Source organism: Acyrthosiphon pisum, chromosome A1, assembly GCF_005508785.2.
Source record: "Acyrthosiphon pisum isolate AL4f chromosome A1, pea_aphid_22Mar2018_4r6ur, whole genome shotgun sequence".
NCBI lineage: Eukaryota > Metazoa > Arthropoda > Insecta > Hemiptera > Aphididae > Acyrthosiphon > Acyrthosiphon pisum.
In genome coordinates, this window is record NC_042494.1 from 82,336,230 (window position 1) to 82,360,409 (window position 24,180).

The 24,180-nt window shown below is 27.1% G+C and overlaps 3 protein-coding genes across 3 annotated transcripts; all 3 read right to left on the bottom strand.

Annotated features, from left to right (window-relative positions):
* Positions 1-656: 656 nt before the first annotated feature.
* Positions 657-5,131, bottom strand: LOC100164148 (ABC transporter H family member 2). The gene is made up of 13 exons (XM_029487629.1): positions 5,096-5,131; positions 4,891-5,026; positions 4,766-4,823; positions 4,333-4,381; positions 4,129-4,264; positions 4,004-4,061; positions 3,158-3,209; positions 2,954-3,089; positions 2,810-2,867; positions 1,745-1,790; positions 1,541-1,676; positions 1,416-1,473; positions 657-944 (listed from the first exon to the last, which is right to left on the bottom strand). Exons 2-13 carry the CDS (start codon positions 4,955-4,957, stop codon positions 932-934), a joined length of 867 nt encoding a protein of 288 aa, XP_029343489.1. The 5' UTR covers positions 4,958-5,026; positions 5,096-5,131; the 3' UTR covers positions 657-931.
* A 174-nt stretch (positions 5,132-5,305) lies between these two features.
* LOC115033769 lies at positions 5,306-7,358 on the bottom strand. The gene is made up of 7 exons (XM_029487630.1): positions 7,204-7,358; positions 6,847-6,898; positions 6,641-6,776; positions 6,511-6,568; positions 5,932-5,983; positions 5,737-5,863; positions 5,306-5,669 (listed from the first exon to the last, which is right to left on the bottom strand). Exons 1-7 carry the CDS (start codon positions 7,245-7,247, stop codon positions 5,608-5,610), a joined length of 531 nt encoding a protein of 176 aa, XP_029343490.1. The 5' UTR covers positions 7,248-7,358; the 3' UTR covers positions 5,306-5,607.
* Positions 7,359-14,198: 6,840 nt separating this feature from the next.
* On the bottom strand, positions 14,199-23,517 carry LOC100162093 (mitochondrial import receptor subunit TOM70). Its single transcript, XM_001943883.5, has 10 exons — positions 22,907-23,517; positions 22,607-22,780; positions 22,331-22,538; positions 21,253-21,394; positions 20,802-21,018; positions 16,092-16,226; positions 15,792-16,016; positions 15,637-15,733; positions 15,427-15,550; positions 14,199-14,746 (listed from the first exon to the last, which is right to left on the bottom strand). The coding sequence occupies exons 1-10, from the start codon at positions 23,147-23,149 to the stop codon at positions 14,596-14,598; spliced, it is 1,716 nt and encodes a 571-aa protein (XP_001943918.1). The 5' UTR covers positions 23,150-23,517; the 3' UTR covers positions 14,199-14,595.
* Positions 23,518-24,180: the final 663 nt, after the last annotated feature.

The window sequence follows — 24,180 nt, forward strand, 5'->3', positions numbered from 1 at the left end:
AAATAAATTATACAAATATTCTAGTTCTTGTCCCCACTTGACCCCCCCCCCCCAAAAAAAAAAAGTGTTCTATGTGGCATGGTAATGATCTGAATGACCTGCAAACCTTTTGGCACCAACAAAAAAAAATTGATGCCCCTGTATTAAACTTGGATTCAATATTATAATAATCATTGTATAAGAAAAACGATTCTTAGCGGTTACGGTTTGTCAGTCTGGATATTTTATATTGTTATTATTTAATATATCCTGTAAGTTGAATTAATATTAAATTATTATTTTTTATTCGTTTCTATGGTGATAGACAAAGCGTTATAAATTACAATACTTTTTTAGCGGTTTTTAAAATTTGTCGTTGGTTTTTCCCATGGCATTAAATAATTATTGAGAACATTTAAAAATGACCTCTCTAATGTACCATATTGATCCAATTTGCTAAAATATAAGATAATTACTAATTACTATAGGTATGTTGAAATCAAAGTATTCATTCTGGTACAAACTTTGTATGCCGACAGGGTAAAAAAAAAAAAAAAATAAACACCATTTTAAAACTACTATAGCTTCCTCACTCCGCTCAGAATCTAAAAGGTAAGTAGGTATTAATTTAGAAGTGCTGAGAGTTCAGGATGCTGTTTCAAAAAATGGTTGATTGATTGAAATAAACATAAATTTTACACTTTATTTAACTAGTAATTCATACATATTAAAACATGATACTTTTGGAAAGGACAAATTTGTTTATAAGTAATGTAAAAAAATGTAAACAATTAAAATATATATTGTTTACTGAGCATTGTCCATCTTATGAGTGTTATTTTTGTGTGATCATTAAGATCTAAAGACTGAAAGCAATACAAGAGTACTAATTTATTTGATTATAATTTCTCTTCTTTGTATGAACCACAGCATTCTTATTCTATATTTTTTTTTATATTTTTGACCTGAGTAAAAAAAAAAAGGTTGAAATTAACAAATCTAATATTATAAAAAATAAATAAAAGATCTACAACCTTAGAATCTTTTTTATATATATTTTTAATGTTTTGTCCTTGTGTTCCTAATCTAAAAAAAATGTTCAATACATAAACAAATTATTATAAATTAAAATATAAAAGTTGTTCAATTACAATTTAACATTCATAAAATGGTTTGGATATTTTTCAAACATAGACATATCTATTATCTACTTAGATTAAAGAGTTTAATGTTTTGTAGCGAATATATTTAATTTGACATTATGTACAAATTAAAACATTTGAGATAACTAACCAATGTTGATTAACATTCTAAAAAAGTTAAATTTCATTAATTTGTATAGGTGCTCTAAGATTTCTATTTAATTTCGCTCCAGTCAGAAACCAGAACCTAAAAAAGTTTTTGAATGACCTTAAGTTTGTAATTTTTATACTTACATTGATAAATATTCTTTGTTGTTCTCTGAACCAATCATTGTCTTTTTTCTAGAAGAAGCTAAATAAACATTTTTTAAATATTATTATATAATTTATAATTTTTTGTATAAACATTAAACACTGACCCTTGTTAGGTTTATGAATAATTTTTTTGTTTTTATTAAAATCTGAAAGCAATACAAAACACTCTTTTAATTGACTATGTTTCTTCTCTGTATCAATCGCAACATTATCATTTACCAAATTATTTTTTTTTTGGGCCTAAGTCAAAAAATGTTCAAAAAATTATTTTTTTTTGTTTTATAGAAAATAAAGAAAAGAGTTACAACCTTATACTTATTATTTATTTTAATCTTTTTTCCTTGAGTTTTGAATCTAAAAAAATTTATTAATACATAAATAAACTATTATAAAGTATATGGATAAATTAAGTGTATACAACATCTTTATTATAGTCATTCAATTTTTAAAATAACAATAGATCAATTTATCTCAGCTGATTTGAATATTTTTTAAATATAATAAGTGACAAAGTTAATAGAGAGAGTACAATAATTCATTGTACAGATAAATTATTTGACATTATATATACATTTAAACATTTAAGAATGTTGGAAACTACGGCAAAGGATGGCATAATAATTAAAATAAAATAACCCGACATTCGAAACATGTTAACAGTTTTATTTTTCATGCATCATACAACTATTGTCTGACTCAACTAGCGACTGGACGGAGAATAATAACCACAGCTCGTAAGTTCATGCATTTTTCAATCAATCTTGGTAAGGAATATTTAATGCTAGATGACATAGAAATCTATCAAATGGTACCATGGTAAAGTATGCAAAGTTTTATTTTACATATTTGGCATATTTTATGGGTTTTTCTATTTAATTGGGAATATTTAGCGAATTTTAGCCAAAACTTGATGAAAAATACATATTTAGATTTTTAGTGCATATAAATGCGTTTTTCTGAACTTTTTAAGGCATATTTCAATGCATATTTAGCAAGTTTTTAATGCTTAAATGAATGCCTGTTTAGGCTTTTGTTAGGGAATGCACAGCTAATATAAGCCCTGCTAATATAGCTACTAAAAAATAAAAATATAATAATCGCTAACACCGTACGGCACTCACAAGCATATATAATATAAATATAACCAGATGCGGAATATGATTAGTCGGATCGATAAGAACGACCGTCAGTATATCCATACCATTACAAAATAATATAAAATAAATCATACAAGAAAATTACCTATTTTTATTAGCATTCTAAAAAGGTAAATTTCTGTGATTTGAAATTTAAAATTCACATTACGTATAAAATAAACTAATTATGACAAATATAAGTAATTAAATAACCAAGTTTGTAATTTGTAAACTTACATTGATAAATCATCTTTGTCATTCTCTGAACTATTCTTTGTATTATTCCTAGTAGAAGCTAAATATAAAAATGTTATCATAACATAAAAATTGTAATATAACATTTAGAATTTTCAATTTTCAATAAAAACTAAAAATACTAACCCTTGTCAGATTTCTGATTTTTTTTATGCTCATTACAATCTGAAAGCAATACAAAGCATTCATTCATTTGACTATATTGTCTTTTCTTAGTATGAGCCGCAGCATTATCATTTATCAAATTATTTATTTTTTGAACCTAAATAAAAAAGAAAAATGTTTAAAAACTATTCAAATATTATATAAAAACTAAAGAAGAGTTATAACCTTAGAATCTTCTTTCTTTTTTTTTTTAATATTTTGTTCTTTAGTTTTTAACCTAAAAAAAAAATATTTTAATACAAGGTAGGTACATAAATTATTATACCCACATAAATTATATAATACTAGCTTGGTCTAAATACAATAACATTTATATGTTCAGTACATTTTCAAAATCTCATTAGTACTATTTTTGTTATACTAGTATGAATATTTAAAAAATATAGGATAAACAAAATAAACACCAATGTAAAACCACTAGCTTCCTTGTTCCGCTCAGAATCTAAAATATGATATGTAACAAAGGTAGAGACAATATTTCGTAGAAAAAAGTGCTAACTTATATCATTATTTGTAAATTTAAATACTTGATAAAATATACCTATCATTTTTGATTAGATTTATAAAAATGTGTATGTTTGACGTGGCAGTGTTGGGAGATTTACTTTAAAAATTAATTAAGTTAGTTTAGTAACCACTCAATCTGAAATTTAAAAAAAAAATAATAAACAAATGAGGAATATTTTTCTAATAGGAGTAAGGAGAGTAGCTGGGATTACATTTTAACCCCCAACTTTCAAAGTCTTTTTAAGGGGTTGAGCACAAACGACGGGGTTAAAAGCACAAACCAGCACAAACAAATGAAGTTAATTTTGTTCCAAAATTCCAAAATGGGGGGCCCGGGGATATGGAGTTGGCAGTGTTAGGCAATTTATTTTTAAAAATTAATTAAGTTAGTTTAGTAACCACTAAATTTAAAATTGAAAAAAAATAATAAACAAATGAGGAGTATTTTTCTAATTTCTTAACAACTGTTTTTCAAGAAATGATTTTTGTAATTTTTCTACTTACATTGATGAATAATCTTTATCATTCTCTGAACTATTCTTTGTATTATTGCCAGTGGAACCTAAATATAAAAATGTTAACATATCATAAAAATTATAATACTTAGAAATTTCAGTAAAAATACAAACTCTTGTGAGATTTATGATTTTTTTTGTGTTCATTACAATCTGAAAGCAACACAAAGCATTCATTCATTTGACTATATTGTCTCTTCTTTGTTTGAGCCACAACATTATCATTTATCAAATTATTTATTTTTTGGGCCTAAATAAAAAAGAAAAATGTTTAAAAACTATTCAAATATTATATAAAAACTAAAGAAGAGTTATAACCTTAGAATCTTTCTTTTTTTTTTTAATGTTTTGTTCTTTGGTTTTTAACCTACAAAAAAAAAATGTTTTAATTCAAGATGGGTACTGCTATAATTTTTATTGTATCTGTTATTATTCTACACAATTTATATGTAAAATGTTATGTAAATGGAGTTTTTCAGTCAATAAAGAAATAATAATAATACTCTATTCCAAATGAGATTGATATCCCTGCAGACGAGTTGAAAACATTGGCGAGGCTGTCAAGCAACACAAGTTTATGTGCTGCCGAAGTGGCCATCGCGAAATGCAAGCTAGTCACCGCCGGATACCGATCTCATTCTCAATAGAGTATAGATTGTGAATATCACTTCAAGATAGATAATTAAAAAAAAAACATTATGACAAAAAAAAATTGTATTTAAATAAAGAACTTTGTAATTTGTAAACTTACATTGATGAATAATCTTTGTCAATATGTGCACTATTCTTTGTATTATTTCCAGTGGAACCTAAATATAAAAATGTTATCATATCATAAAAATTATAATACTTAGAAATTTCAGTAAAAATACAAACCCTTGTGAGTTTTATGACTTTTTTTGTGTTCATTACAATCTGAAAGCAACACAAAGCATTCATTCATTTGACTATATTGTCTCTTCTTTGTTTGAGCCACAACATTATCATTTATCAAATTATTTATTTTTTGGACCTAAGTCAGAAAGAAAAATGTTAAAAACTATTCTAATATTTTATAAGAACAAAATAAAAAAGTTACGACCTTTGAATCTATTTTATTTTTATTTTTAATATTTTTTCTTTGTGTTTTTAATCTAAAAAAAATATAATAATACATAAATACATTATTATATTATATTGTATGGATAACTTATGTTTATACAAAATAACGTCTATAATATAGTTCATGGTTCTTCAATTTTCAATATCTCAGTAGAACAATTTTGCCCAAATAGTTTAAACATTTTGAAAATATAATGAGAGACTTGGATAAAGAATATTGAATAGAAAAGTTAATTAGCTTAACATTTTTAAAAGGGTGAATTTCAGTTATTTGTTTAGGTGTTCTAAAATTAATATTTAACCATGTATCCACTAAAGGTGCTACTATTGACTATTGAGTGGCTTCCTCCCTCTCATGTATTCATGTAATTTAAAAAAGTTGTAAACACATCAAACTTACTAAATGTAAATATCGCTTAAAGTGGGATAATGAAAAAAAACTAAACAACAATAATAATAGTAATTAAAAAAAGGACTTTGTAATTTGTAAACTTACATTGATGAATAATCTTTGTTATTCTCTGGACTATTCTTTGTATTATCGCCAGTGGAACCTAAATATAAAAATGTTATCATAACATAAAAATTATAATATTTAGAATTTTCAGTAAAAATACTAACCCTTGTCAGATTTATGATTTTTTTTGTGCTCATTACAATCTGAAAGCAATACAAAGCATTCATTCATTTGTCTCTTCTTTGTATGAGCCACAGCATTATCATTTATTAAACTGTTTATATTTTGAACCTAAATAAGACAGAAAAATGTTTAAAAACTATTCAAATATTATATAAAAACTAAAGAAGAGTTATAACCTTAGAATCTTCTTTTTTTTTTTTTTTTATGTTTTGTTCTTTTGTTTTTAACCTACAGAAAAAAATATTTTAATACATGGTAGGTACATAAATTATTATACCTTAATATATTATATTATACTAGCTTTGTCTAAATACAATAACATTTATATGTTCAGTACATTTTCAAAATGTCATTAATACTATTTTTGTTATACTAGTATGAATATTTAAAAAATATAGGATAAACAAAATAAACACCAATGTAAAACCACTAGCTTCCTAGCTCTGCTCAGAATCAAAAATATGATATGTAACAGAGGTAGAGACAATATTTTGCAGAAAAATTTGCTAACTTATATCATCATGTATAAATTTAAATCCTTGATAAAATGTTCCAATCATTTTTGATTAGATTTCTAAAAATGTTTATGTCCAATGTGGCAGTGTTGGGAGATTTATTTTAAAAATTAATTAAATTAGTTTAGTAACCACTCAATTTGAAATTAAAAAAAAATAATAATGAACAAATGAGGAATATTTTTCTAATTTCTTAACAATTGTTGTTCAAGAAACAATTTTTGTAATTTTTCTACTTACATTGATGAATAATCTTTGTCATTCTCTGAAATAGTCTTTGTATTATTGCCAGTGGAACCTAAATATAAAAATGTTATCATAACATAAAAATTGTAATGTAACATTTAGAATTTTCAACAAAATTACTAACGCTTGTCAGATTTACGATTTTTTTTGTGCTTATTACAATCTGAAAGCAATACAAAACATTCATCTATTTGACCATAATGTCTTTTCTCTGAAGGAACTGCAGCATTAGCATTTTTCAAATTATTTATGTTATGGACCTGTTTGAGTAATAAAAAATATTTTAGAAAAATATTTCAATATTTCATAGAAACTAGAGGAAAAAGTTACCTTAGAATATTTTCCCTTTTTTTTTTTTATCTGTTTTCCTTGCGTTTTTAATCTACAAAAAAAATTGTTATACACTATACAAGTTGTATATATATTCTTTGCCTTTTGACATACACAATAGAACATTTTTGCGGTAAAACAATTTTAAAAATTCTTAATAAAACTATTTTTGCACAACTCGTTTGAATATTTTTAAATATAATAAGTGACTAAGTTAGCTAGTAGTTTTTTTCATAGAAAAGATAATCCAATTTATATTTTGTATGTTAAAACTTAATTATTACATACAATTTAAGAATCATACATTTATTAAATAAGAACATTAACTGTCTTTATTTAACATTCATAGATACTTACAATTTTTTATCATCTTCAGTATAAAGTTTCTTTTTTGATGACATTTTAGCTAACTGTTTTGATGTCTAAAATGTATAATTTAAAAGATAATTAGACACCTTTTAGTACATTTTAAATTGCTAGTAGATTTTAAACTTATTCCATTTTAATTCATAGACTGCTGCTGGGAGCACAAATTACCCGTGTTTAGGTATTAGAATAATAAAATATTAATATATATCTTTTTAATTTTGTAAAACAAACCTTTTTTTTCGTCATTTTTTTAAACATATCTTTCAATCTACAAAAAAAAACATATTTTATTAATTATAATAATGTCTACTTAATACAATATATTTAGTTAAAAATGTAAAATGTAAAATTACACTTTAATATTAAACGAAAAATTGTCTATATTATAGGCTTTTAATCATTAATTGTTCAATGACTTGGAACAATACCATTGTAAAAAAATGCTTACAGTTGTGTACATTTCAGTGTCTAAAATTGAAGCCATGGGACTTACCTACCTAACACTTTTAAATTGATTTTCATACTTATTTTCTACTGATGTATACTCTTCCCATCATACATTACCCCTATGCATTTTATGGGGTACTATAAGGCCCCTATACACGAAACCATTACATACATGGTTTATGCAATACGTGGATTGATAGGACCGCAAACGAAATTGTTGTGCGATTATTATTTGTAGAAAATTATGTATTAAAATAGAGAATCTTATAATAATTAAATGAATATGCTAAAATACCCATTGTCGTCAGTCGGCATAACGCTTCCTACCATTTTTATTTTATTTTATTAAATTCGCTTCAAGAACGAAAACGAGCTAATAGCAAATTTCTCGTATTTAGATCCAAAATATTTTAAACAAATTACATTTTTGCCCAAATCAGCTTTTGAACAATTATGTAATTCCTTAACTTTTTTAAAAATGGCCCAAATACTATCAAAATCAAAGGTACATATCTGAAAGAAGAACTACTAGACTTTAAAAAAAATGGCTACAACTTGATACTCATTAAATTATGAAATAAATAATGTACATAGAACACAAATTCAATATGATATGGAATAGTGAAGAAGAGTAAAGTAAGAAAATAAGAACCGAAAAGAAACCGAAACCTAAATGTTTTTCTGGGAACCGAATAGGAACCGGGACCATAAAAATCATCAAGGTTCCAGTTCCTGATACATATGTCGTTATGAGCAGTTTCTTTATTTGTTTTTACTTTAATCATACGCACTGGGTGAAAACTGCAAAAGACATACGCAGTTAACGTGTTAAATAATCAAATATATAATGTATTTGTATATTAAGTACTTATAATCAGTGGCGTGGCAAACAGTAATTTCAGAGACAATTGCCTCTGAGATTTTTCTTAAGCAATGGGGTGGGTGGTAGCAGGTGGATCCCCTAGTAAATGTAATATAATATTCTTAATAGATAGTCAATAACGATCTGAAATATAATTTGTTATATTATATTAATACATTATTATGCATTAATACTTGGGATATTTGTAACTTGCCTCTGGAAAATTTTTAGTTCGCCATGCCACTGCTTATAATAACAATATTACTGCTTTATTACAATTTACTTTCATTTTTATATTTTCTTTTTTTTTTATTAGTTTGATTACCTACAAATAATTTTTCCTTGTTATAAATTATTATAATTTTCAGGGCCCTCTTGTTAACTGAATTCCCGGGTTCTTTAAAAATGATAGTTCGACCCTGTAATCATGTCTTACAGATTATTGCTATGTCATTAAAAACAACGACAGTTGTGTTTTAAATTTATATTTATCATTCTTAATAAGTAATTAGTGCGGATATTTAATAAACAAAAAATTCAACTCCAGGGTATATACAGTGTACTGTGAGGATATACCTATAGTAGAGTGGGACTCAACTCCCAGACATAAAACAGTTTGTAGCAGTTATAACTATAAACTAAAAAATTATTAAAAATCATGAGATTAATGAAAATAAAATATTGAAAGGTCAAATTTTTCAGAAAAATAAGCTATAAAATGGCTACTTATTTTCAATTGATTCAAAAATAACTTTTTTAACTTTTTTACCAACAAATTAAATTAAAATAAAATATAAAATATATGTAGGTAGTTCTAGTTTCAGCGAATCTAACAAAAAGAAACAGATTTATGATATATCTATTATCCCAAGAGATATCATGATGGGGAAATCCTCGGAAGAAACCCTGTATTTTAAGGTTTTTATGTTACCAAACAATATTTTCTAAGAAATAGAACTCGTTAAATATTTCTATTTTCTTCTACACTAGAGTACCTAGTTGAGGAACAATACATATGTACAATCACATAATATTAAATGTATGTAATTTACACGTTTAACTTATTCGACAACTGATATTCAACACTAACCAAAGTTATACAGAATATAAGCCTATAATACGAATATTGTTATGATATAGGTAATATTATGTATAACAATAAGATAATAATCAAGAACCTTCTATTGGCTATGGTATAGAAGTTCTGTGAGCAAATAATTCTATAATTCATAGGTACTAAGAGTTATATACTACATAAATACATATTATAATAAAATTTAGCTTACCTAGTTCATTATATATTTTCAACAACCGTGTATTGATTTTTTTTTTTGTTACTAAATTACAGTATATTATGTTATAAGATTTCTAATTTCTATTACAAAAAAATAACTACTATACTATTGTGTGAGTACACGATTCTTCAACTTGATAGAATAATTATAATTTTAAAAACGTTGGCACTTGGCGCCTAATATAAATTTTTAATACAAAAATACAACGTATTGCTAATTGTTAAATCAATAAATTATTAAATAGTTGAAACCTAAAAGACAAAATATTATTTTGGACCTCGGTTCTTGGAGCTTAAGTTTAAAAATAGTATACCTATAATTATTAATTTATTATAACAGATTATAACAGACTACTGATAAAAACTATGATATCTCTTTTATATACCTAGTTCACCGTTAAAGCCTTATAGACCTTATACCGAATAAGGTTAAAGCACGGTTTAAGATAGTACTATCTTAAACCGTGGGTTAAAGCATAGATTTCGATGATGAAACAAAATTTAAAAATCATTTTGGCGCAAAAAACCTAATCAAATAATAATATATTATTACAGATTTATCAAGAAATTCGTTCATTCATACCGGTACACAAAAATTATTACGCCGGTATCTTTTAGTTTATACCAGTATACCAAATCGGTGTATAGTATATACCAGTAAAACAAGAAATTTTTAGCCTTTACAAAATAATAAACATTTAATAATTAAAGAACTATAAATGTTATCATAATATTACATGATAAAAGTTGTGAAATTTATACCGGTATGGACCAACGAATTTCTGGATACAGTTACAGTTTTTTGTAATAATATGTAATATTATGCTGTTCTTTTCGATTTAGTATGGGACTGGAGCTAAAACTGAAAAAAATCCACTAATTAAATTAAATTATTTGGTACCTACTTACCAATATAATTTACACGATATATATTAGTATATTAGCCAGTCAAAATGCCTTTTTTCCTCCTATTATTAGGATATAGAAGATGGATAGGTCTATTGTCCACGCATAATACATATTTAATAACGAGATTAGCATAATGTATTCGCTAATCAGTATTATTGTTAACTTATAGCCCTTAGGTACCTACTATCTGATACAATTAATTATCGATAAATTCATAGGTACATTAGTTTGCCAAATGCCTACTACTTAAATAATTATAAATAATTGTGACACACTAATTAATCTATACAGCTATACGGTTGTCACGGAAACATTGAGGAAAAATTGGAGAAATTACCCCACCAAAATTCAAAAATAATAGTCAATACTCAATATTCTAGATAGTTTTGGCTAAAGTGCACTTTACCAACCCCCTCACGATTTTCAAATTTTTTTTTTAAAAGACCTGTTTTTTATGCTTAAAACGATGGTGTAAATTTTTTGTTTCCAGAAACTATTATATAAGAAGTTATAGCCTTCCAAAGTTTACGATTTTACGTTTATGCGCATGCGCGCAACGCTACTTGACTGCCACGCGCAGCGTCTATAACAAATTTTAATTTTTTTTACGTATTTTAACAAGTTTTGGGACATAGTGAGTTTGGGTAAATAATATTATGAATCACGTCATAATACAATGTTTTTGAAGCCGGCTAGAATAGAGAAAAAGTTTAGGGGTCACCCGTTTAGTAAGTTTAGATATAGAATATAGGTTAATAGGTAAACATTAGTCGGGCATCTACCTGCGAAGATAATTGCTTTTTAACAACTTTGTTTAATTCCGAGGCCTACCCAAGGTGGTTTTGCACAGATCGGGGGATATTTTCGTTTTTAATTGTCCGAGCGAGCGCAGCGAGCTAGTGACCCCGCTCGGTGACTCGGTGCAGGGGCGTGCTCTGAAATGTATGTGGGGGGGGGGTCAAGTAAAATTGAAGGAGCTAGTATTTTACCTAACGACCATTTTTTTTTTTTTTTTAATCAACAACAAATTTAATTATTTATAGATTTAAATATTATATTGCTAATATAGAAACTATTATACTAATTTACAATATACATTCAAAAGTTAAAGAATAAAATCTTGATTTTTTGCTCAATTCATTTAAAACTTCTTCTGCTGTTAGTGAAATTTCTTTACGAACAGCTAACATATAGCTAAACCATTAAGTTGAGTCTAAAACCAAAAAAATGTTAAAAAAAATTGATATAAATTTTTATTTTAATATCCAGAAAATACCTCAGTCATTGTGTTTCGTAGATAAGATTTCAATCTTTTGAAACAAGAAACAGTTCTCTCGGGGGCGGATGTTGAAACAAATAAAGTGCATATAGTATTTTTAATAGAAAATGTATATTGGAAAATATTTCTTTATCACACTGTCTCAACGCTTCTAAACAATTTTTTTGGATAATATTTTACATGCTTATTAAGTTTGGTATACCATATATTTATTTATTTATTTACGGACAAATTGTCCAATTTCAAATATATTTACAATAGTGACACTATAGTAACTGTAGTAATTTACAATAAGTTGAGCATTAGTTACAATATATAAAAAAAACTTAAAATGAACAGAAGTCATACCTTATGTCTAAATATATATATAATAAACAATGAAATACAAGATAATATAAATTTAGAAAATGCAATTAATTAAATAAATTATGATCATTAAGATTGTTACCATAAGACATTAAAATATTGATTGCGGGTGATTTAACATGTAGCTTTGGGAGACTGGATGAATATAAAATAAATGATTATTACGAGTGTTATGGTTAGGCACTTAGAAATTTATAATACTTAATATGAACGAATCATCAATTTCATTGTTCAATAGTTTTGACTTTTTGAGAAAAATGAGTTGTAAATATTTGTTCTCCGAGTTTTTAGTGAATCTATTTTTAATAATCCTAGAATGTTACTGTAACCAGTGTGAGGAGTTCTATCAATTTTACATTTATAACATATAAAGCGGCACTTTATTTTGAACTTTTTCTATTTGATTATTATGACCAATGTTATTATTGTCCCAGATTATCGGTGCGTATTTCTAGTAAAGATCGGATAAGAGAAGTATAGAGACATTTGAAGGTGACAGGATCATGTAGTTCTTCAGCTTTAAGCTTTTAACTGTTAGCTTATCAGTATCGAGGTAAAATTCAACAAGTTCATCAAAGTCTTTTGAATAAGTTCCAGAAAATAAACACTGAAAGCATAGAAAAAAAAATTTATATTTTGAGTACCTACCTATTAAAAGTACCTATATTAAAAGTATCGGCAACTGCGGGGTAGTGTACATATTCGAAATTGGAAGCATTTAACGATAAAATACGAATTGGGAAGTTTTATGATAATATAATTCCGTGAGTACGCCCCTGACTCGGTGCAACAAAAATGCAATTTTCTTAACCCTGTGACACACTTGGGGAGGGAGGTGTTGCATACCAAATCGGGGGATATTTTCGTTTTTAATTGTCCGAGCGAGAGAGTGAAAGGTGACCTGGTGCAACAAAAATGCAATTTTCTTAACACTGTAACCACTTGGGGAGGTGTTGCATAGCAAATCGGGGATAAATTATTATTGCTCCATCGTTTTAAATAGGTTAGAATACGTAAGTACAAAAAAATAACAAAAATGGTCTTCCGCGCGACATTATAGTAGTGTTGTGTGCATGCGAATAAACGTAAAATCGCAAAATTTGAAAGGCTATAACTTCTAAAATAATAGTTTCCGGAAAAAAAATTACACTATCATTTTAAGCATAAAAAACAAGTCTTTTGAAAAAAAAAAATTTGAAAATCGTGAGGGTTGGTAAAGTGCATTTGTTCCGTAGTTTGTAGTAAACTTAACTTCATGCTGTTCAAATTTTAAACAACGCATAAATGAAGTAGGTACCTAACAATTAACAAATTATAAATAATAATAAGTAATAACCAACAACATAAAGCCTTACACTATTTCAGTTATAAACAACTTTTTATCGTATACTAAGTAAAATAAAAAAAATGTAAGGCAACAGTTTATTAAATATAACAGCTATTCAACAATATTGATGACAAAATTACAATAAATTAACAATTTGTAATGACTACAGAAAAAACGATTTTGGTATTTGATTAAAAAATTTAAAAAGCGGTCATCTTTATACATGGAGCAAACCTTCAACTAATTAATCTACACTGACTCCCCCCCCCCCTCACAAATATGGAAGTCATATCCTGCCTGGGGACCAAATTTTGAACACAATACAATATGTATATAATATTTTAAATATACTATGTGTATACTGATTACTAAATGTCTATTAAAAATTGTATATTCCCCTCTTGAAAAAATCCTAGATGCGCTACTGCCCCCCCTCCCCATACAAAGGTTTAGGGTTTATTGTTTTAGTGTTTGAATAAAATAAATAACACATAATATATCATACATACATTCAACTGTGAAATTTAATTTTCACCAAGTTTATATAAAACCATTAAAATGTTTTGAATATGTACATCTATATCACTATTCACTTGTCAATAGGTACTCTATTATTATTATGATTTCATAATAAATTACATTTATAAATTTACAGTAAAGTGAAGACATCCCATCATAGAATTTATAAAATATTTAACTACAGAGTAGATACTCAAAATACTCAACAACATAATATAATTATCAAAAAATGTATCATTATCTACATAAATAATTAGAAGTTTTATCACTGAATCATTAACAAATTAAAAACTAATATTCATTTTTAAAAAAAACTAAAGTTCTTTATTTTATTTAATAATGGTTATAAAGAGGTAAAGGTAAAATTATTTGGAAAATTATAGTTGAGGTGTTAATCCCAAACGCTTAACTACTGCTAATTGTGCCCTTGCTGAATCTCTCAACGAAAATATGTGTAACAGTTCCTTTTCAGACTTGGACAAAGGTACAGCTTTTTCTAAACATTCAACAGCTTCTTCTAATTTTCCTCTGCAACAGTAACCACAAATTACTATATAATTGTTATATATATATATATATATATATATAATATATAAACAACTTTTTTAATACAAGTAGTAAATGATTTATAAAAATAATATATAATGTTGACAAGAATCAAAATTATAATCAATAGTGTGTTATCTACTATTATATGATCATGGAGTGAATTAGATTGATCACAGAAGAAATAATTAATCATAATGTTTGAAAAATAATCAAAAAAATAATTACCAATAAGAACAAGACAGTAATATTGTATTAAACGTTAGATTACGTAAATATTTTGAATTCTTGAAACAATGCAAACATTTTTTAAAGCCTGATCATTTAGACCGTGAAGCGTGCGCTCTAGGGTTAAAGACATTAAAATTATGCAGATTGCCAAAACCAAATCCAAACAATTTTAGAAAGTTATTGATTCCCAGAAAAACTTATAATAATTTTATGATATACAAATTTTTAAAGTGTAAAAATTATTTTAAGCCACTTTTTAGTAAAAATTTTGTAGGCAATTAAAAAAAGGAAGCATAATAGGTATTATACTTTCAAATCTATTGTAGGTAGAATATTAAACTATTACCTCAATAATTACAGATAGTACCTTAGATTCTTTTTTATATATTTTAATTATATATAAATCAGCATAATTTGTAATAATATCTTACGTTTGAATATAAAGTGTTCCCAATGTTTCATAAGCATAGTCACATTTCGGGTCAACTTTTATTGCCTGTTGGAGGAAGGTGAATGCTTCGCTGATAGAACTTTTCCATGATAATACAACCAAAGCTAAAAAATTGTGTACATTTTTACAGTTGGCATCGCATATTTTATAATGACATTCAAATATTTTAAGAACATAAAAAATGAAAAACCTCTGTGTACTAATAAAGTAGCATTTTCTGGATAAATTTCATACACTTTTTTGAATAACGAATCTGCCTCTTCATAAGCTCCTTTTTCTGTCAATGCCTTTAAATACATTAAAAATTGCTTAATATACTGAAAAAAAGGAACAATTGATTTTTACCTGTGCATATAGGGTGTAGCTTTCAGCATAGTCTGGGTATTTAATAATAAATCCTTTTAACTTGTTTAAAAATTTTTCAGTGTCCAATTCATTTGATGTGTGCTTTGCATGAAGATATTGAGCGTAACAACATTGAACATTTGATAAAATAAATTTAGGATTCAATTCTACAGCCCGTTTAAATTCTTCAACTGCTTTCTCGCTATTCATTTCTAATAAATAAATCTAAAAAAAAAAAACGTATTCTCCTCATATGTATCTATCATAAACTTATTCCTAATTTAATGTTATATTTATTACTTGAGCTCGATGGTGAAATACTTCGGAACTGTTGGGATCAATATTTTCTGCACGTTTTAAATCTTCAAAAGATTTTTCCACTTGTTCTTGTTGATGGTAAACTGATGCTCGTTTGATTAAGGAATTAATAACCAACTATTACCAAATAACATAACATTAGTATAATAATTCAAACAATGTGTGGTTATACAAATATAGGACATTATGTTACATTATTATGCAGTATTAAATATTATAATATGTTATTCATTAGTCAGGCCTTATAAAGAAATACAAAATAATTTATAGATACCTTGCATTAAGGGGTATGAATAATACTGAAAAATTCTATGAAAATTTATTTTTGTATTTCCAATAATATGGTTTATTGAGCGGTTTGAGAGTAAATACACCGATTATCAATATTGTTGAAGAGAAGTAAATCTATGTGTGTATAAAAGTAAATTTTCGATATTTTAATTACTAAACTCAATAATTCAAATTCAAAAAGTAAAATATCATGAGTTTTAGAGCTAAATATTGGACATTAAAAATAAAATATCGAAAATCAACTCCTATACATGCCTAGATAATTTTCTTCTCTTCGATTTGTATAATAAGTGTTCATACTGTAATGTTACTTAGTAAGCTATATTATTGGAAATACGAAACTAAGTTTCAGTGGTTCACTAAAATTCACATTTGTAATTGGTGTAAAATGCTGCATACTGACACGTGTGTGCACATGCGGGCGCGCTCCACTATTTATTTTCAACAGCCACCCACACTAATAATCACTTACTACCCACACATTTACACGACCGGTATGCACACAAATAGAAAATTGCCTATATTGAACTCCTTAGAAACGGTCAGTATTCATACCCCTTAAACTGTTTGGTTTTATAAGTAAAAACTTTAGTTTCATAACAACTGATACTATAAAAAATTATGTCATATCTAAGTATTTAAAAATAATTTTAAGTCTCTTATACCGTGTTTCATAGACGATCACTGTACATTTAATGATTCAATAGTGAACAAATGGTCCTCTAAATATAATACAATTATTGTCCATAATTGATTAATAATTAATAATCATGTTGTGATGTTTGACATCTTTTATATATATTTTTTTTTTTTTAGTTATAACAAAATAACCATGTTGATTTAGGTATTTATAGTTAAGAAAGGACTAATATTTTGTGGTTTCTCTATTATGTTGAAGAAGATAAGTGAAAATTATGAAAAGTATAAACTTTAGTTCACGTGAATAGAGCATACTACAGATCATGTGTTTTCTACTTTTACAAATGTACAACATTGAACATTTTCATTCAGGAGAATCAATTTTGTATTGATAGTTTTAAGTAAATTGACCTACCATCAAACATAAAGGGAAGAATATTATCTACGGCATATCTAGGCTTTTAATTGATATTTTAATTTTAAAGTGAGTTATAAAAAGATAAAATACTACAAGTTTACGATACTAACTCGCTTCAATAAAATATCAATAAAAACTTGAAAGATGACCTTCGTAATATTCCTACCTTTATAAACTTGACTATAGGTATCAGGTAAATTAATCTAATATTACAAAAGTGGTTCTATTTAACCTATATCATGACTCTTGTATTAAATTTTTACACTTTTTGGCCCAATAGATAAAACTTTATTGATATTTATAGAAAAAAAAACTAAAAAAATTTTAAAAAAAAATGTCCGTAAACAGTTCAAAAAGAGTCAAATTATTTTAAAAATTTTATCATGTATAGAAAATGCTAATATAAACATTCAGTGAAATTTTCAAGTATCTACAGTCATTCGTTTTTTAATTACAATAAAATAAGAAAATCGTCACATGAGAAATCGAGCAAATATCAAATGTTGTAAAAATATGAATTTCAAATGCTTATAAAAATTTAATTTGACTTTCTTGTAGACATTTTTTTTTTGATAAAGGTAGACAATATTATGAGGAATCTTGTATTACACACTAAAATAAAAAATAATAATAAAAAAACACACATCATTGTAAAATCAATACATTCATCGTTCCACTCAGAATCTAAAAATGATTATCTCAACAACACAAATAATATAAAATAAAATAGGTTCAAAATGATATAGTATTAACTATTATTAAAATGCTCTTGTTTTTATATGTACATAGATTTTTATGACAGAAATAGTAACTTAGGTACTTCATCTTATACAACTATATACATCAAAATAGTTTAAAAATGTTTTCATTAGTTGTAGCTCTAAATCAATGTCTGCAATAAGACTTTTTAAAAGTGAACCCTATATCTATGAAACCACGAGAGTGGTCTAAAGATAAGTGCAAGAGAGGCACAGTGTAGGAACCGCTTATATATAATATCCTGTTGTGCCATTTTGATTTCCGTTTGATTACCTGCATAGTTTGACATTTTGTATTTCCATAATAGTTTTTAAATTAATGTTCTTACAATCGATTGTTAATTTACTAACATTTCAGTGGACAATTCAGTTTTTACATAAAACATCTTCGGCTAAGACTGCCTAACAATTGTTTCGAGTTTATATGTTGTGTTATATAGTATCAATATACTATCGTGCATATGACATATATAATACATAATATTCGTTTACATAATATGTAATACTAGTGATATTATCACTAGTACATTATGTATATAAACTCCAATAGTTCCTACCTATAGTCCTATAAAATAATAATAATAATAATAAAAATAATATTTATATAATATAAAAATTTTATCATGTATGGAAAATGGAAATATAAACAACCAGTGAAAATTTCATGTATCTGCGGTTATTTGTTTTAAAGTTACACCAAAAACTAAAATCAATTTTCTCAAAAACAGATTTTGTGTAAAAATTCCCGTTTTTTCTTAATTTTTCTTTTGTTTTTTACAGCGCTTTTGAAAACTACAGGGAAAATTTTTACTTTTAACCCCCCCCCCCCCCCCAAAAGTACAAAATTGATTCACTTTCCTATCAAAAAAATACCGTTGAAGAAAATCGAAGAACTTTTACTGTCCTAAAAGGTGATAACAGACACAAAAATAAAAATTTTAAAAAAAATAAAAAGAAAACACTCATCATTGCAAAATCAATACATTCATCGTTTCATTCAGAATCTAAAATGTGGGCATTTAATTACTTAATATGTATTGACATTTTATATTCAATTATTTCAATCTAAAGATTATCTGGGTAATTTATCAATTATATTTGTAATTTTATTAACTAATTAATCTTTAAGTTACCTTAAGCTAATTTATTAATTAGACTTTATCACTGATTATTGTGGTTATTTTGTGTATCAATAAATGCTTGATTAAATTAATACTTTTAATGGGGCTATAGAAATTTGTATTTACATTTGATTGGTTTTATTGATCAATTAAGCAATTATTCGATTATAAAAATAACCAATCACCCAAGAAATCAATATATATATTATTTAATTAAATAAATATCTGATTAATCAATACGTCTTATTGACAAACTTATAATAGATAATCAATAAGGCTTGGATTAATTGCTCTAAAAATATCGAAAAATGTCCTTCCAAAAAATGCATTCATGACCTAAAACTATTAAAAACATATTCCCCGGAATTGACCCAAGATTTCTTCAGAAATCAAGGTAAATTAGTAAATCATTTTATTTAAAAACCAAGGGAGGGGGTGAATGGGCCATGTCATTTATATACCACTGATTAATATGTACATGTCTTGTTAAGAGAACGTCCAAAAATACTGTAGGCACCCCAAACCTCAGGTCTGCAAACGCCTATGACATAAGATGACATAATGTTAAGTTTAATATTAACAATGATAATAAGAAATATTTTTATGACATCGGTCAACATTTTCATAGTAGGTACCTAAATTTGATCTCATATGTTCTCCCACCCAATTTCCAAGTAAATATATCTTTTTGTGTTATGGCCATTATTTTTACTAATAATCAGTATACGCCTGTTGAAAAATTGCCATAGCGGTGCTTTTTTTAATTGGTTTGACATTGACAATATTTATGTTATAATTTTTATTTTATATATCTTTTGCTTTTTTCAGTAAATAAAACAATAGTGTTAAACAACAGTTAGATAGCCATCTCCGTCTTATTATCGAAGCCGGCCGCCATTAACACAGCAGGCATATAAATATATATGTAAAATAATTTAATAAATGTAAACATTGCCAGCTTTATAAACGAGGCGTGTAGAACCATATCGGCCCAACCAACAAAAAATCAAATTCCGTTTTTATTTGAAAATATGATACAGAATTATATTTTATACCAGAACCAAAATGGGCCCAACCCTAAAAAAAATTATTCCGCTAGATAGCAGCACAAAAGTGTTTGGGCGGCTGACCTAACACAATGTAATTTCAAAACTTTAAATGTCCGTCCTGCACAGTTACATTTATGTGGGTTAGGCCGATATGGTTCTACACGCCTCAAATATAGGTCGACTTCAACATTAGTTACAACTGTAGTATAAAGGCAGCTTAATGGTTATTGTATATTCTATGAATAAAACAGTGCAGTTTTTTTCAGGGCTAATCAAATCATTTTCCATTTGCCTGTTGGGGGTTTTTTTTTCAAATCACGGACTTGGCCTTTTCAAGCCAGCCCAACACTGTTTGCATATATACATAATACAACTATCACCAAACACACATCACTAATTACAGTTTATTTTTATACCTTGTTTGGAACTCCTGATGATTCTATGACAGTAGTGAGATGTTCAACCCCAGTTGCATAGTTACCACGTAGTATTGAAAAAGTAGCAAGCAGATTTAATGCCAAAGTTCGACGAATTAAACTATTATCAGTCTTATTCAATTCTTCTTTACAAGCATCCTCAATTTGTTCATAGTTTTTATCATTGATACATTTTAATGCCAATTCCAAACCAGTACTAAGTAAGTACAACAAAAAACAAACATTAAAAATTGTATTATTAGTTGTATCACATTTTATTACAAAGGCAATACAATATTATCATAATTCATAATTAAAAAAGAATAAAAATACCTCTGAATCCTGTTTTATTTTTAATTACTTACGCTAAATATGTAATTTATTACAAAATAATAAATAATGGTAAAGGGAGAAAAGTTAATTGACTAAGATTAATTTAAAATCAACTCACTTTACTTCCGATTTCATTAATGTTTGCGGAAATTCATCATTAAAAGGATCTTCACTGAATGACTTCAAATAATTTTCAATAAATATTTTGGTAGGCAAATTGAAGGCATTGTGTTTTGTGTACTCTTCTAAGTTCTGCTTGCCTAAATGTACATTCAAATATTAATAAAACTATTGTAATTTAAATTTAACACATTAAAATATATAACTAGTGTTTTGTATTCCAAATATTTATATTACTGACATATTATCAGAACTAATAAAAATTACAATTTCTAATTAAATAGAATAAAGATTTCACAGAGGTCGATGACTAAAAAAAAGAAGTCTAGGCAAGTAAAAAGTTCTAGATAAGAAACCAAATTTTCCACATGAAAAGGTACATAAAGAGCATTCTTTCAATATCAGTAAAACAATTTAAAATAATAACTTTTTCTCAATAGTGATAAAAAAAAAAAACAATTGTTTGAGAATTCTTATCTTGAAAATTAGATTTCTCAATTACAAGCTATTACCTGCTCAGTTCTCCCTGAGCAAAACAGGTTGGTGGTCTATGAATAGAGGCAACCCTTGAATCTGCCACTGACCACTTAAAAGCAGGTATAGCAACCTTTTAACTAAGATTATGGTCAGAAGTTGCCTAAACGAATCAGTTTTTAACAAACAATTTATATTTTATGAGCGGATGAGATTTTAAGAGTTATCTCTTATTACATAATGCTATCATATTACATCATTTATATCATATTATCATATTATATCAAAAATTGTACCTAACATTTAGTTTTTAAACCATTTTCAATGCCTTAAATTCTAAAATATACTTATATCGCAAGTATGATGCATATCTTATTATGGACTCTCGTAATGTTCCAGAAAATAAACGGCGCAAACGTTAGAAATCCATAAAGTAAATTTAACAGAAAAATAAAGGAACAGAAAATAAAATATTTTCTGGGACTTTTACATTCTGGTACTTTTAAATTCTGTATTTTTATTTTCTGTATTTAAACACTCTGTAAATTTATATCCTGGCGGTTTATTTTCTGGAATATTATATGCACCCCTTATAATCTTACCCAAACTTTTTATCACACTATCCGCAAACATTATATCTGGTTGATTTTTAAACTCGTCCAACATTACAACAGCTGTTATATCTTCTAGAGCTAGTTTAAAATTTCCCAATTCTGTAAGTGCTCTAGCTCTTCGGGATAATGCTTTTTTGTATGTCGGTACTAACGCTAAGGCTTTGTCACAGTCGGCCACACAATTCTCATTATTGTTCTAAAAATAAATCAAAGAAATAATTTAAGAAACTTCTTTGAAATAGTTATTTATTAATTATTCATTACCAATTTACTGTAGGCAGCAGCTCGGTTTTGATACAGAGTGGACAACAGTCCTTTCTCAGTCAGTGGACACATTGACAAGGCTTGTGTGTAAAATGTAATAGCTGCATCATAATTTTGTTTCGTGAACTCTGCATTTCCCTGTTTTTTAAATTCTTCAACTTGTTCAGAAGGAGTCTGCACGGATACAATCGATCAAACATTAAATTTGTGTTAATAATAATAACAAACATAATTGGCTGTACAATATTTTGTGTTGTATATTTATAACAAAAGTGTAGGTAATAAGATGAATAGACCAACCGGTTTGTGAACTTTGACTGTATTGGAATCAATTCCGTTAGACACAAGTGGCTTTCGGTCGACATTATTTCCTTCTATGTCATGTTTGGCTGTCGGTTCGTGAGGTCGCAGGTTCTTATTATTCGATTTTGAGTAAAAATAATAAGTCGCCCCCAAGCCAACCGCAAAACACGGTACGCCGACGGCCAAACTGAACTTCCAGTTGGACAGGAAACCGAACGAAGAATTTGTGGAATCGGACATTGCGTTGTTACTATGACACGACTTCCAGCGGACACCACTTGAATTATTATACTACAATGAACACATGTTTGACGAATTTCAATTTATCAAGCAGCCACTGTCGTGCACACGGTGGTTTAAATTTTAGATAACAAAAGTAGGTAAAATTATATTTATTATATAGTACAAACAATAATTATATGAACGAATAAAACAACATACAACCACTGCTATAATCGAGTAGTGGTGCCGCCGCGACAATAACCATTAAAATAAATTTAATTGCGACTAGCGAAAGCGACAAATTATTTAAGAGCCGAAGGCCCGAAGACGAAAATGTGCTTAAAGCCTGTGGGCCGTGGCAAGAGGCAAATAGCACCACAGCAATGCGCTCTTATCAACGGCGCGGAGCAATGATGTAATGATGATAATGGAAACCTCACGTTCGATATTATTAATTATACGGCATGGTTGGATCTCGTTGGACGTGGATTTAGCGGAGATTGTATAAACGAGACGGTTCAATTTTGGCGCCAAACATCTGCCGTTCGAACATAATGGAAATTGAAAACTTGTTTTAAACAGACATACCAACACCATAAACTTACAAAAAAAAACACACCTAACTTAGGGTTCCCAACGGAAACGATCTGTAAAATGTTCAAGGGGAAAAATTTGATACGTATTAATTACGTACCGATTCGTGTCAGAGGGGTCCAGGGGTCTTTAGGTACTATCCTTACTCTTTAGTCCTTACTCATGTACGAATACAGAATAATCGATACTATCGATGGCTCATCGCACTAGTGTTTACTATTATTCGTTCGATTTTGCATCGACACACGTACCTTTCGAAATATTTGAATTTCTCCCTTGAAAATGTAAAAGGTATAAATTGTAATTAGGTGTTAATTTAAAATTTTTCTATCCAACAACCTTCATATGTTTACATGTTTATTATAACCTATTAGATATGTAAGCCTTGTCATTTAAAACAAATATATTATTAAAATATATACCTATATAACCTAACCTATATTCATTCATACGTT